General features: G+C 46.2%; 6 protein-coding genes across 7 annotated transcripts; 2 read left to right on the forward strand and 4 right to left on the reverse strand.

Annotated features, from left to right (window-relative positions):
• Positions 1 to 2,949: 2,949 nt before the first annotated feature.
• On the reverse strand, positions 2,950 to 4,698 carry LOC6736930 (DNA polymerase epsilon subunit 2). Its single transcript, XM_016170131.3, has 2 exons — positions 3,901 to 4,698; positions 2,950 to 3,843 (listed from the first exon to the last, which is right to left on the reverse strand). The coding sequence occupies exons 1-2, from the start codon at positions 4,604 to 4,606 to the stop codon at positions 2,972 to 2,974; spliced, it is 1,578 nt and encodes a 525-aa protein (XP_016030582.1). The 5' UTR covers positions 4,607 to 4,698; the 3' UTR covers positions 2,950 to 2,971.
• A 154-nt stretch (positions 4,699 to 4,852) lies between these two features.
• On the forward strand, positions 4,853 to 6,699 carry LOC6736931 (solute carrier family 22 member 13). The gene is made up of 3 exons (XM_002083742.4): positions 4,853 to 5,528; positions 5,594 to 5,786; positions 5,844 to 6,699. The coding sequence occupies exons 1-3, from the start codon at positions 4,886 to 4,888 to the stop codon at positions 6,628 to 6,630; spliced, it is 1,623 nt and encodes a 540-aa protein (XP_002083778.1). The 5' UTR covers positions 4,853 to 4,885; the 3' UTR covers positions 6,631 to 6,699.
• Positions 6,700 to 6,742: 43 nt separating this feature from the next.
• Positions 6,743 to 8,152, forward strand: LOC6736932 (ribosome biogenesis regulatory protein homolog). The gene is made up of 4 exons (XM_002083743.4): positions 6,743 to 6,982; positions 7,040 to 7,292; positions 7,350 to 7,843; positions 7,908 to 8,152. The coding sequence occupies exons 1-4, from the start codon at positions 6,834 to 6,836 to the stop codon at positions 8,059 to 8,061; spliced, it is 1,050 nt and encodes a 349-aa protein (XP_002083779.1). The 5' UTR covers positions 6,743 to 6,833; the 3' UTR covers positions 8,062 to 8,152.
• Positions 8,068 to 9,722, reverse strand: LOC6736933 (glutaminyl-peptide cyclotransferase). Its single transcript, XM_002083744.3, has 6 exons — positions 9,564 to 9,722; positions 9,390 to 9,485; positions 9,026 to 9,331; positions 8,652 to 8,795; positions 8,388 to 8,595; positions 8,068 to 8,334 (listed from the first exon to the last, which is right to left on the reverse strand). Exons 1-6 carry the CDS (start codon positions 9,648 to 9,650, stop codon positions 8,153 to 8,155), a joined length of 1,023 nt encoding a protein of 340 aa, XP_002083780.1. The 5' UTR covers positions 9,651 to 9,722; the 3' UTR covers positions 8,068 to 8,152.
• Positions 9,723 to 10,108: 386 nt separating this feature from the next.
• On the reverse strand, positions 10,109 to 11,326 carry LOC6736934 (glutaminyl-peptide cyclotransferase). The gene is made up of 4 exons (XM_016170128.3): positions 10,811 to 11,326; positions 10,645 to 10,755; positions 10,379 to 10,589; positions 10,109 to 10,320 (listed from the first exon to the last, which is right to left on the reverse strand). Exons 1-4 carry the CDS (start codon positions 11,279 to 11,281, stop codon positions 10,115 to 10,117), a joined length of 999 nt encoding a protein of 332 aa, XP_016030583.1. The 5' UTR covers positions 11,282 to 11,326; the 3' UTR covers positions 10,109 to 10,114.
• A 200-nt stretch (positions 11,327 to 11,526) lies between these two features.
• On the reverse strand, positions 11,527 to 13,999 carry LOC6736935 (beta-alanine transporter). Of its 2 annotated transcripts, XM_002083746.4 has the most exons (4): positions 13,807 to 13,999; positions 12,939 to 13,756; positions 12,672 to 12,864; positions 11,530 to 12,607 (listed from the first exon to the last, which is right to left on the reverse strand). In XM_002083746.4, the coding sequence occupies exons 1-4, from the start codon at positions 13,956 to 13,958 to the stop codon at positions 11,599 to 11,601; spliced, it is 2,172 nt and encodes a 723-aa protein (XP_002083782.2). In that variant the 5' UTR covers positions 13,959 to 13,999; the 3' UTR covers positions 11,530 to 11,598. The 2 variants fall into 2 exon arrangements, with proteins under 2 accessions (XP_044779021.1, XP_002083782.2); XM_044923086.1 differs by lacking the exon at positions 13,807 to 13,999 and having other exon boundaries at positions 11,527 to 12,607; positions 12,952 to 13,075.
• Between the last annotated feature and the right edge of the window lie 170 nt (positions 14,000 to 14,169).

Consider the following 14,169-nt stretch of genomic DNA (forward strand, 5'->3'; position numbering starts at 1 on the left):
GTCCTGCCAGGTGAGTGGCATTTGTTTGAGAAAAACATTATTAGAATCATTAGCAGCAGAGCTTAGCTTAAGCAAATTCAATTATGTCAAACATCACGGCGTTATCTAGATGCATTATCGTTGGCTAATGAGCCGCGCTTAGCCGCGGATCCTTATCCGGCGGCCAAGTGGCCAGGACAAAAGCCGCAGAGACGCAAACGAAATCAATTAAAATTTATCACATGCCAGTTGCTTCATTAAGACACAAAGGGAGCAAGCAGCCGCGGTGTCCCCAAGGTGCAATTCGTTATCCAATCCGAGGACAATGGCGGTCAGGATGCGGCTGCCTTGTAATTTGTCCTGCCACCAACTTCCACCGGCAAACAGGCAGACAGTTGTTGTTATCGGCTTAAGGAAGACAATAAAACGGCGTCGCCGTTTGTCGCTTTAAATAATAAAAACATTTGATTTGCCAACTCTGGCACGTGGCCAGGATGACCGAAGTCAGTGGATGTATCCCCGGACTGGCTGAGAATGCGCAAGCAAATCGCAGATAAAGCCAACGCGTAAATTAATGGTCGCCACGTGTCACTTGCTACTCCGGTACCAGGTCGACTTGGATCAGATCGCTTGGGATTGAATTGAATGGCCGGACACGCTGGGTGGTCCAAGGCCTACTACTACTACACCATGTGTGGGAGCAGCTTATGGCCAGCAAATTATCGCCTCCTTGCGATGGCGAGTGGTGACCCCCAGTGTTTGCTCTGCGGCTGATAATTGAGGCGTAAATGTCGGCACACGTCCGGACTCCGGACCTTCGACCGTCCGGGGCTTAAGTTGATACATTGATACATTGTTGTCATATTCACAGTGGAGTTTATGGAGCGGATTTATATACGTAGTTTCAGCTTCGTTTACTCATTCCCCTAAGTGCACTTTGCCGCGTGTTTTAGGACTGCACACAATGTTGATGATAACCCTATCAAATTTTGAATGCCGTCAGCAGCTATAAGGATGCAGCTCATTGTTGAGTTCGTAAAAAGTTAATAAACCCTCCAAGTATCAATGGTTGCAAACAAAAGAATGGGTTCATAAACAAAGGCGAGCTTTTGATTTTCCAGTTGACGTTGTGGTTTCAAAGCAAAAGCCACGCAAAACCTTTGACCATATGCGCTAAAAATATTGCCATATTCATGCCCACAAAGGGTTTTTAAAATGGTATTATATATGCACGTTACGTACGAAGTAATAAATCGAAATGCTCTTAGACATGGAGTAAACTCCTCTCGGATTTTTACAAACATGACATCAAATACAAGTTTGGTTTAATGATTTCCTGCTAATATCAGTATAAATAAGTTTTACAATTACGGAAATTGTACATGCCCTTTGCGTAGTTTTAGATTGATGTTTTATTTATTTGAAAAGCTAGCTTGTAAATACAAATGCTTGTAACAGGAAAATCACACAAGTATTTCCATACTCCATCGAAAGGGTATCAGCGAAGAGCGATTGAAGCCACCCCAGTATGGAATATTTAGCCAAATCAAAATCACACCACCAAGTCGAGGATTACCGGATGGATTTCCAGGGGACGCTTGGCATATGGCCACTTGGCAACACCGAGGAATCAGTCGAACAAAGCCCAGAGACGGGTTAACAATTGTCAAATAACCACAGGACATGCACATGAGTGCATCGCCGTTTGATTGCCAGGCATGTGTGTGTGCAAAAGGATAACCTAAGGTGGGATACGATGGCCAGTTGCTTTGATCCTTGATTGGACCCGGCCCACTTGGGGACGCAGCTGGTCGAGTGATTGATGGCCAAGACACAGGTTCCCGGATTCCGCATCAGCGATTGCTTTAATCGAGTCCCAAAGTCTGGTGGGCGGGGATCAAACTGAGCTCCAAATTAAATGGTGTCAACTTTGCGGGGAGGGTGCCATAAAAACCGATGACCATAACAGATAAAATGTTTTTTTATGTTATTGCGGCCAAGTTTCAGAGCAACCGCAAAACAATATTTAAATTTCAAAAGTTTCCAATGTACCAGTTAAATGAAGCAGAAGCAAGATTGTTGTCGCACAGCAAGCATTTTGAATCTGCCTTTCTGCATTGAGGAGCTGGGGAGAAACCATGAATACAGAGGAATATAAATGTTCAACACTCGGAGGGATAAAAAAATATAGTTAGCACCCAAGGCTGACCACGCCCACCAAATCGAATTGACACTCATGGTGGACACATTTTGGAAATTGATCCCAGGGACGTGCGGCATACAACTAGCCAAGTTGCACTCATAAATCATAAATCAATAGGAGAGCAAAACGCTTCGAGCCGTTCGACAGGGAAAAAAAACCTCCCCACTTCCACATCCGACCCGGCTAATGATGTCTTAAAAAACGATTCGGCAACTGGTCATGTGAAAGCAAATGGAGGCCATCGATGTCCTCAGGTCAAACGCATTATCAAAATTGCCGTTTCAGCTGCGGAGGAGTTGCGCGCCAGCCTGGGAAATTGAATTTCCACGACCCTAAGTGGCCGGCATCGGGCATAGTAACAATATTTTTCCAAATCGGCTTTAAGTCATGAAAAGTAATAGACAACCCCCGGTCGCCGTAAAAAGCAGATTGCGAGGCGCGTCAGCCGCACAGCCAGGAGACGATTGTGGAACACATGCTGTGCGCATATGATGACTGACGACGGTGATGATGATGCTGGGTCGCTTATCACGAGGGAACAGCCACACGCACTGGGTGCCGAAAAATTGGGCGAGCTGTCGGGCCAAGCAACATGTGAGGCCGCAGTAAGCTAAGCTCCCGAAACAAGTTTATATTCAAATCGTTGGATGAATGGGATTTTTTCTAAATATAGGCTTCTAGTCGTTTAAAATAAAGAAAATTTGCCCAAATAGCCCGAAATCCAAAGAGTAACCAACATATGTAATTAAATAATTATTCAAACTTACGTTAAGGTTAACTATATCATAACTACTCCATTTCGTCCGGTATCTCCGAGTCCTCAATCGTTCGCGTCGCTGGTATATACACTTTGAAGGCGAACTTGGACTTGACAAAGGAGCCGGTATTGAGAACAGTGCAGCCATGTTGACTGCTGCTAAAGCTCTGACACGAATCGCCCATGACTATCAGATCCGGCAGTGGATACAACCACAGAGCAGGATCGTAGTCCCAATGCACTGGCATGGCAATCGGATGAATGGGCACCAAATGACCCTGGCACACAATCGTTCTGGCAAAATGCTGCTCGATCTGAGACGTGTCTTCGGGAAAATGCAAGGTGTTGCGACAAAACTTGGCCATTAAGTCCAGACGGCAGACCACAATCTGCTGGGTGCAGTACTGCAGGCGACACGGATTAGTGGCCAACTGGGTGCGTGGCCAGGCCTTCAGCAGGCCTGCTGCCAGGCATTCGGGAATTGGAGCACGAGGCAGAATATTAGGTGCCGTGGGATCTTCCGAAGAGGGAACGAGTATCAGATCCGTTTGCTTTTTCAGCTGCTCGCAGCCAGCTGCCAAGCCACCCAATGCATCCAGGTGATGCCTCAGCTCATGATGATTCCTTGTGCTGGCCGTGAAGGGACCCATGAGCACTATAGCCTGCGGCGGGCAGGAATCATAGCCCACGAACAACTGGCGCAGCTTGTCCATGACAACCGGCAGATCCAACCGAACGTCGGAAAGAAAAACAATGGTTGTCTCCGTGTTGGTACGCTCCAGTTCCTGTAGTCCGGCTGAGTACTTCAGCAGCTTAGCAGACTCACCGCCCCAAGTGTTGGCGGTGCCGAAAAACGCTCGACTGCTGGTTGCCGGTTCCGCGGGTGGGAATCCCAGGCCGTCAACTGAGAACACATAAGAAACTCTTAATATGTAGTTATTAACTACCTTGGGATACTTACCCTTGAGTACACCGTTGTTATAGTTGCCCTCGGCTAAAACAAAGCAGCCCTCGCAGAAGAAGCCGGCATGGAAACGGGCTCCAGTGAGATCTAACTGAACGCAACCCGTGGGATCCTCGACATAAAACTTGCCCTCCTTTAGTTGGGTAAGTAGTCCCAAAACAACTGCCTCCTTCATAGCCGATGTGGCCAGCAGGTTCTCCGCGAACTGGAGCTTAAATTTCTTGGCCTGTGCCTCGGCTCCCACGCCATCCTGGATAACGGCGGGTGCAAAGAGGTCATGTCGCAAAGTTTTCTGTAGTAACATGGCATATCGTTGCTGCATGTAGTCCGATTTCATGCGCGGAGCGGTCAGCAACTGACGCGGCTGTGTGTCCAGTTCGAATTTCTTGATCCGCTGGTTGTACCGAAAACGGGGCACCGTAAAGGCATCGATCAGGGCAAAGACCGTCTCGCCTTCATCCAATCCCACCCGGTTGAGTTCATTGATGGCCTTCTCCAGGGCGGCCCGCTCCACATGAGGCGTCAAAAGCTTTTGGCTCTGGAGATTCTCGGTAATCACCGTCAGCCATTTGTCCCGTTCCGCCGCGTCGAAGGGCAGCAGCTGCTCCGCCAGGTAGGAACTGTTCTCCGAGCGGATCAGGAATCCACATAGCTTGAAGGTGTTTGTTATTCGCTTTCTCAGCGGCAGTAAATCCACATCCATTGTTATTAAAAGTTTTTCGCGCGCAAATTAGAGATGGAAGTTGTCAATTATCGATATCTATTTGTATTTGTATTTGCATTTGTGTGACCAGCCGAACATGGAGCTAAAATGGAAGGCCTAGAAAGTAATCGATAAATGGCGGGAAATATGCGGAGTTCAAAAAGCGAATTTTTGAATGGTTAACTCAAAATAAAACATTTAAAGTATTTGGGGTTCAACAAGAGGTCTTCAAAGAAGTTGGCTTTTGTTTTGTTCATATTTATAAGGTTAAATGTCGAAATGCCCCCCAGAGATTGTGAAAAGTATGAGAACTTCTTGCTTTTCATTGGGGACTTTGGTCCCTTTCAGAAGCGACTGCTGTTTTGGATGATGCCCGCCGCCTTTCTGTTCGCATTCACCTACTTTGGTCAGATATTCATGATACTGTTGCCAAAGAATCACTGGTGCAGAGTACGAGAACTGGAGGGACTGCCGGAAAGTGAACAAAAGAATCGGGGAATTCCCAAAAAGCAGGATGGCAGTTTCGAGAATTGTTTTATGTACAATGAGCCATACGACTCAAATAAGACAAACGATGCGAATCAGACAAGGAGCCAGATTCCCTGCAACAATGGTTGGATTTATGATCGCAAGGAGGTGCCCTACGAGTCCATCGCCACCGAGTACAATTGGGTGTGCGACAAAAGGGATTTCGGTACATATAGTGTCGTTGTCTACTTTGTGGGCTGCATTGTGGGTTGCCTGTGCTTTGGATTCATCACCGATCATTCCGGTCGCCTGCCTGCCCTATTCATGGCCAACTCCTGCTCCATGATCGGCGGTTGCGTGAGTGTAGTCTGCAAGGGCTTTCCCTGCTTTGCTGCCAGTCGATTTGTGGCTGGACTGTCAATGAACTACTGCTTCGTTCCCATTTATATTCTAAGTGAGTCTTGCAGAGTGTATGAACATCAATCATAAATCTAAATATCATCACATTATTTTCAACAGCTTTGGAGAATGTGGGCATCAAGTATCGCACATTGGTGGGGAACTTAGCCCTCACATTCTCCTTCACCTTGGGCGCCTGCTTGCTTCCCTGGCTGGCCTATGTCATCAGTAATTGGAGGCACTATGCCATGGTCGTTGCCCTGCCTATGGTATTAATGATATTGACCAGCTTGCTGGCTCCAGAGTCACCAAGGTAATTTAATGAATACTTTAGGTCTTTAAGCTATCTAAACTTTATTTCCCACTGCAGTTGGCTCATGTCGGTGGGTAAATTGGACCGGTGTATGGAAGTGCTGAAAGAAGCGGCCAAAGCCAATGGAAAAACCATTTCCGAAGAGGTTTGGTCCGAGATGCGGGAATGCTTTGAACTTAAATTTGCGAACGAGCAATTGGGAAAGCAATACACCAGCCTGGATCTCTTTAAGACCATTCCCAGGTTCGTCGTCCTTATGATTTTGATCGTCACTTGGATGGTTGTGGCCCTAGCGTACGATGCCCATGTTCGGGTCGTCGAAATCCTGGACACCGATGTTTTTATAACCTTTTCCCTTTCCTCGCTCGTTGAAATTCCTGCTGGAATCGTGCCAATGCTTTTGCTAGATCGAATTGGTCGCAAGCCCGTTATGTCGGCTGTCATGCTATTGTGTGCAACGTCCAGTCTCTTCGTTGGCCTTCTAAAAGGACATTGGGATGCATCAACGGCAGCGATTGCAGCCAGATTTTTCGCCACAATGGCCTACAATGTGGGTCAACAGTGGGCCTCTGAGATACTGCCAACCGTGCTGCGCGGCCAGGGACTGGCTATCATCAACATTATGGGTCAGATGGGTGCCCTAACCTCACCTCTTGTACTTAGCACCCACCGCTACTATCCTCCGTTGCCCATGTTTATTATCACATTAGTGTCCGTGATAGGCGCTTCGATAATCTTGTTTCTGCCGGAGACCAGGGGAATTAAGATGCCACAAACGTTAGATGAGGCGGAAAAGCGCTGGACGTTACGTTGTAGAGATCGTGAAATAAACGAGGATCTTTAAAAAATTAATTTTAAAACTTATTTTGAAATGGCGCCGATAGACCGATAAGTATATAGCCAAGCTTCCCTGCAAGGTTCGAGTCTTCGGTGCGAGTTTGGTATAATTATATGGTATTTTTAAGTATATTCGCTAAATCTAGTGCATGGTCACAGTGGTCAGCACGTGGAATTGAATTTTGCTGTTTATACGCTAATTCCCTCAAAATGGATGTTGTTAAGGAAGTTCTGGCCAAACACCAAAAGGAATTGGACAAATACAAGCCGATCACAGTAGAAAAGCATTTGGAATGCCGACTTGACGTTGGCAGCCTGCTGATCACAGATCCCAACGATTTCGATGACCGGGAATTGAGGTAAGCGGCAGATTCTAGCGTGGAATACGGATTTTTCACAATCTCTATTGGTTTTAGGGCCAACAAAGAGGAGTACCTGACCGCACTGACACGGGAGAACACCCAACTCCTGGTCAATGCCATTTGGGAGCTGCCCACCGAACGGGTGGACGAGAGCATTGTGGCCAAGCTGCCGGAACCCACGACGGTACTGCCCCGCCTCCGGAAACCACCAGGTCCGCGTCCGCTCACCAAATGGGAGAAGTTCGCCAAGGAGAAGGGCATCAGCAAGAAGAAGAAGGAAAAGAAGACCTACGATGAGACCATGGATGCAAGTTTCTGCTCCTTAATCTTGTCAAGTCACAATCTAAACCTTGAATCTTTTTAGAAATGGGTGCCCACATATGGTTTCAAGCGTGCCGAGGCCGAAAAGGCCAAGGATTGGGTGCTGGAGGTGCCACAGAACGCCGATCCCAATACGGACATGTTTCAGAAGAAGATCGACCTGCGCAACGAGAAGGTGGCCAAGAATGAGATCCAGCGGATGAAGAACATTGTGCGCGCCAAGAAGATTGACATGCCACGCAGCGGTTACTTGGGACCCGAGGCTGCCTCCTCCAGCCAGCTGTTAACGGCCGTCACTGTGGCCAAATCCTCCACGGCCTCAGTCGGCAAATTCCAAAACAAACTGCCCAAGGAGAAGGAGGCACGTGGTCTGGGCATTAAAGAGCTGATTCCTGGCGGCAAACGGAAGCAGTCGCATATCACACAAACGCCCGAGAAGGAGGCCAACCTGGATCTCATCAAGAGCGTGCTGAACAAGAAGCCGAAACTGGACGTGAGCAAGGCGGTATCGATGGAGAAGCGCGACAATCGCTTGGCGTAAGTTTAACTTTAATCGTTTAATGAGCGTAGTCTAAAGCTTAAACCTTTATTTCCTCAACAGGCGTGAAGCAGAGGCTGAGAATGAACCAGGCAGGAAGGGCGGCAAGAAGCCCAAGGGCAAGGGAAGTCGCAAGGCTGTGGGCAAGAAGTCCAAGGGCAATCGTGGTGAAAGGGCTCCGGGCAAGAAGGCGCAAGCCGGTCGCAAACGTCGCTAGGAAGAATTACACATGCCTTAGGACACTTTAATTAACGAAAAACACTTTACACTTATGCTTAATAAATCTTAGCCATAAGACAAAACATAAACTATGTTCGGTAAAAACGCAAATTCACTGGTGACGTGTGCCGCTTAAGGTATTGATAAACGAAATTACGAAAAACACGGTTGAAATTGCGTATGGAAGGCCAGTGCAGATTGGCGGCATTGTCCCGAGGCGTGTGCCAGACGTCTGGGAAAGGAGTGGCTACCAAATGCAGCACAGGAACATCTGTATGGAAAACGGCTGTGATTATAGATACACAACACGGACATCAAACTTACTCTCATCTAAAAACGGTCGATGATCATCGTCGACTAGACCACCGCTGACACGACTTAAAAACATATTGTTATTGCCCTCCAGCTGGCCGGCAGTGCGCAGAGATTTCTCAATCTGCACGAGACTGGAGTGCAGTCCGTCGGTGTTTTCATAAAAACTGGAGAACTTGGGATTCCGCGCCCCAATAAGATCCAGCAGCACCAGCACTTCCTGTTATTGATACAATTTTAGAAAGCTGATAATTCTCGCAAAGGTCATTGACTTACAATTCGATCTATATTGCGTGGAGCTAGTTGCGCCTGGGAACCACTGCGTTTGCTAGCCAACTTTGCGGCCAGATGCTTTGAGCCGTATACGGAGTCCGCATCGGTCCACTCCTTAAAGGCCTCCTCGCCATCGAAGAATATGAGCTGGTGGATAAGGTTGGATTTTCAATAACTATAGGAAACATTCTACTAGATCTTATTAGCATAAATCCACTTTTTCAATGTAATACTTATTTTGTATGCCTAATTTCAAATGGAGATTTGAATACCAAACATGCAACTTGTTTTCGCTCAGGTTTTTTATAACTGGAGTTCATGGAAAGTTTATTGAGCCACCAAGGTCTTTGATAATGGGCGCTAAGTAAGCAACTTACCATAAGTCCCACATCGCTTCGATTGCGAAACTCTTTCTGCAGATACGCGCCCAAGGTCTTGGCGGTGTTCAGCAGAATGGCACAGGGCACGGCGGAGTCAGTGGCGCCCACGAAGCCGGGATCATTAGGGAAGTACTTGCTGTCGTAGTGGCAGGCCAGAGCGAGGAAGTTCTGAGCCTGGGGATTGATTGTGCCCACAACATTGGCGAACGTGAGCTCGCCGAAAACTGGAACTCTCTGCTTGAACTCATCCACTTCCGTTTGGAAGCCAAGGCCGTTCAGCGATTGGACCAGGTACTCGCGCACCTGTTTGCAATGTTAATTTTAAAACGCAAAGAAATACAATTGAAGCTTTATCACCCACCTGCTGATGCCCCCGACTGCCAACGACGCGTGGCACCAAAATGGAGTCCAGGGTGCGGTTGAAATGGACCTCATCGTCGCGCCACTGGGATCCAATCTGGAATATAGATGGGTCTTTCTGGTTAACCTAACAATCCCCGGTTTCCCAAGTGAGTCACAATGCTGGGGGACTTACGTTTCCCGTTGGCGCTTGCTGCTGCGACGGCGGGAGGAGGAGGAGCAGCAGGCCAGCGGCGGCAAAAACTACGGAACCGATCCCCATCTATACGCTTCGGAGCTCGGCGACGCACTAAAGCCCGATCGGCGGCTGAAAAATCGATCTTTACCGTAGTTTGTGTTGTGGTTTCGATGCTGATGGCTTTTGTTTTCGTTTTCCGCTGCCTCTTTGGCGGCAAACTCACTTCGAAAGCTTTGAACCTTCGTTCAAGAGAGTTTTTAAGAGTAAATCATGTTGATGTTGCGGTAGATGCAAAAAGCTTTAAAGCCGCGTTCGTTGGGGAAAAGTGAGGCGACTAATTGATGCTGATAACGATAATTACCTTAATTACATTAGTGCACGTTTAAGTAGTGACTATACACTTAAAGTCTAGAATGAGCACTAAGTTTAAAATGTCTCATACCAAACTAAAGTTTTCATTCGAAACTTATGTTAGATATAAAATATACATTTTGGGAATTAGTCACTTTTTAATACTATGTTATTTAAAAAATGTAATCTAATTGAATTTAGTCATCATAAAAATCATAATTTATTGCATAAGTTTGTCGCCATTTCATAAAGTACTGCCACTTTTCATAGAAATCATGCACAAAACAGCGAATAATTTTGATCATATTTCGAATGGTAGGATAGTGTAGATTCTCGACGTTGTCCGCTGGCGTATAAATGAAATTTGGAAATTCTTGTGGACTCACATGAATCACTGGCACATCTGTAGGCGAACAAATACCCTTTATAAAATAGTAGTGTAAAATTAACTATGATATTACCTTGTTCGTCGAATACAATATGGTCGTCAAGCAGATCTCTGTCGTAGTGTGTTTTCTTTTGGAACAACACATGACAGTCGTCGAGTTGTCCGGATTTTCTGAGATCCTGTTCGATGTCAGCAATCAGGTTGTGCAAATCATTGGTAACTTCAAAGTAGCTCAAAAAGGTTTGATTTGGCGCGCCAATATAGCTGAGAGTTACTGCAACAGCCTAGTTAAAGATTTATATAAGCTACAAGTAAAGATTATGCGATTTGATTTGTTACCATGTTTTCCAAAGGTATAAATTCTTCATCCATAAAGTGTGTTGCGCCCATAAGTTCATTTTCGTCATAGGGATCTGAGCTTAAGGAATTGTGCCCGTCGAAGAAGATGAACTTTAAAGACCTATTTTATAATAACACAGTAGCAACGAGCTTATGACTTACTTACAGCCAGTCCCACGGACCTTTTTTCAGACCACCTATCGATTAAAAATTGTCTTAATGTTTTGGCCACGTTAAGAAGAATGGCACACGATACAGCGCCTTCTGTGGCTGCAAGGAACTCATCGGTGGTTCCATTCTCTGGCTTTTTGCTGTCGTAGTGACAGGATAGCATCAGATAAAACTTAGCCCTCATATTCCAAAAGCCTACCAAATTGGTAATATTGACTCCTTGTTGGAAGTCATTCCTTAATGTGATGAAATCCAAACGTTTTAGCTCCGTCTCGATGAAATCTTGAACCTCGGCATGCCCTTTGCTTCCCACAAATCGAGGCTTTAGTAGTTTCGCCAAAGTAGCATTAAAGTGTTCCTCATCGTCGTCGAATTTAAAGGGGGGCTTTTCAACAACCCAACGCAAAAACATTGCTTTAAACACCACATAAATTATGGTTAAGAACAACGCAATCCTTCCGAGCATTTGGAAAATGCCTTCCCGTTGAGACTGGCAATAGCGAATGATTTAGACTCTGGCTTATAGGAAAAACTTCACAGAATTTCCCCGTAACTAAAGCATTCGTCACGAAAGTTAGCAATTAATTAATAAGGGTTCGACAAATGGAAGAAAAGTTTCACTTTCTCAGAATGGTAGAAATCTTTGTATTTGAATAAATGTGTACTTTTTTAGAGTCACGGGTAAGAAATGATTCTTAATTTTTGTTTAATTTAAAAAAAATCGAATGCAAACTTTAATTAGAAAAGTATTTTATAAAACAGGGAGGTAACTTAAAGATAACCTCAGCTCTTATCTTCTGGCCACTTTGAGCCGTTTCCATATTTATACGTTCGGATTTCCTTCTCCTCGGTGCCCTTGTAATCACTCGATGATGGACTCGGGTGGGACTCAAACCTATATTTCGTCTTGCGATGCATTTTGCTGGAGCGGAACTCGTCCTTGGATAGGGTCCTTAAGCTCGAGCCCTGGTGCCAGTTGTGCCTGGGATGGGATTTTCTTGATCCTGGGCCACAGCAGGGCATGTGCCAAATCCTTTGATTCTTCCCAAATTGGGCGCCATCACTGAGTGTTTCCGGAAGTTCGTGGTTCAGCGTTTCCGGTAGAAACAGGGCCAGCAGTCCACCGAAGATACCCAGGGCTCCCAAAACGATCAGCGTGCTGGAAAGGGACTTTTTGGAAAGATAGACCACTGGCGGGGACATCAACATCGCCACAAAGCCCATCGTGTGGATGAAGGCCACTCCCTGAGCCCTCACCACAGTGGGCAGTATTTCAGCGGCCCACTGCAGTCCTATATTATAGCAGATGTTGGAAAAGAATCTTCCAGCTAACGCTGACATCCTCATATTGGCGCGATTCTGAAAGCTGGCCCCTAACAGGCTAAACACTCCACTCAACGAAGTGTAAAAAAAAGAGCACCATCGACGTCCAGCGCGATCCAGAGTAAGGATCACCAGGATATTACCCGGCAACTCAGTGGCACAGGCGATGGTAAAGAACAGAAAGATATTCTCACTGTCCAGGACACTGGCCGCACGAACATGTCCATCGTAAACCAAAGAAATGGACATCCAGATGAAAATCATCAGGATCATATAACGGGCCATCCGCTTCCTCTTGAATATGGAAAGCACTGTAAAATCGCGTCCATCGAGCTCCTCCTTGTAGAACTGCGTGCAGCTCGCCTCGAAGAGATCAAGTATCTCCTTGGACACATGCTTCTTGTTTACCTCAATCACATTTTTCAATATCTCCATGGCCTTGTCGATCTCACCCACCGATACCAGCCATCTGTGATCGAAAAATGCCTGAATGGGAGCTCTCGGTTTAAAGTTGCGTCAATTTGGATACCCACCGTGCAGATTCCGGTAGCAGACAAAAGGAAAACATGGCAAGCACAATGGGCAAGGATGCAAATGAGGAAAATCTCCTCCAATTTCCGGCTGAAAGCGCTATCCACGGCATCACCATCGTGAAGGGGGAGTAGAACAGGGCCAGGGATAGATTGGCCACCAGTGTCCGGTACTTGGGACCCACATACTCGAGCACTTAAAAAAACGAGGTGTTAATGATTGCAAAGGAAACATATCACATGGTACACATGGTATGTGCACTTTTTTACCCAAAATGTATACCATCGTAAAGCAGGTATCGTAGGAGGCACCAACTAAAAATCTCGATATTGCAAAGCTGAAGAAGTCCGTGGACATCGAGGTGGCCAGGCTTCCCAACAGAGCAAGGAAGCAGCTACTGACCACCGCCGCCACACGGCCACAGTGATCCGCAAAGTGGCCATAGCCAAGTCCGCCCAAAATGGAACCCAGGAAGAAGATGATCTGGGCATAGGTGGCGTACTTGTCGTCATCGCACAGCCAGCCAAACTCCATGGTGGCCGATTCGAATGCTCTGCCCTCGTGCTCGAAAACATAGCCTTTCTTGCAGGGAATCGTGGGCAGTGAAGTGTTGATATAGGCTCTCGGATTCTCCGCAAAGTGGATCTTCGTGTAATTGGTATTGTACATCCGGCAGCGACTGTAAGATCCATCCTTCTCCTTTGGAATGGACAAGTCCTTGCGCAGCTCCACGGGCGTATGTAAAAGTTCCGGCACATAACAGTAGTACTTCGTTGGGGTCAGGCACATGAATATCTGGCCCAGATACACGAAGGCGGTGATGAAGCAGAAGGGTATCATGAACAGGAACAGCCTAATCTGGAAACGGCCAAACTGGCCGATCATCGGCAGGAGATCATCGAAATCTATATAGTCATCCGTTTCCCACGATCGACGCGGTAATGATGTTTCCGATCTCTTCTTTCCCCAAAAGAAGCCATGCGAGGATTCTTCGTCATCTGGCTCCACGTAGGTCACTTTGACCTTCTCCAACGAATCACCCGCCTGTATTCCAATGTCCACTTTATCCGGCTCAATGTAATACTTTCTGCTTGGATAAGACATTAGCTTATACCCAGTTATAGCATCGCTACCTACATCTTCTTCAGCTTTGACTGTTGCCCCTGATCCCTTTGTTCCCTCTTTTTCGGCTTGTCATCATCTTCCGTCGATGCATTTCCCTTTTCGTCATCTGCCATATTGAAGCACAGGGAAAAATTGAAAATCTGACTAATAAATCGTAGCTTCATGTTTAAAATATTTCCCGAAAATTAGAATGTTATAAACAGGGTATTAAAGTGGCATTATTTGCTAAACAAAAAAATTGAGTCTTTTGTATACATGGCAAAATCACATCATCGCGGGAACATTAATTCCTCTTAAAACTATTTAATCGGCTGTGACTTGTTAAATTCTTGTGCCATTCTTTTCTACGGATGACTTGGTGATTTTCCATTTCAC

Source organism: Drosophila simulans, chromosome 3L (assembly GCF_016746395.2).
Source record: "Drosophila simulans strain w501 chromosome 3L, Prin_Dsim_3.1, whole genome shotgun sequence".
Classification (NCBI taxonomy): domain Eukaryota; kingdom Metazoa; phylum Arthropoda; class Insecta; order Diptera; family Drosophilidae; genus Drosophila; species Drosophila simulans.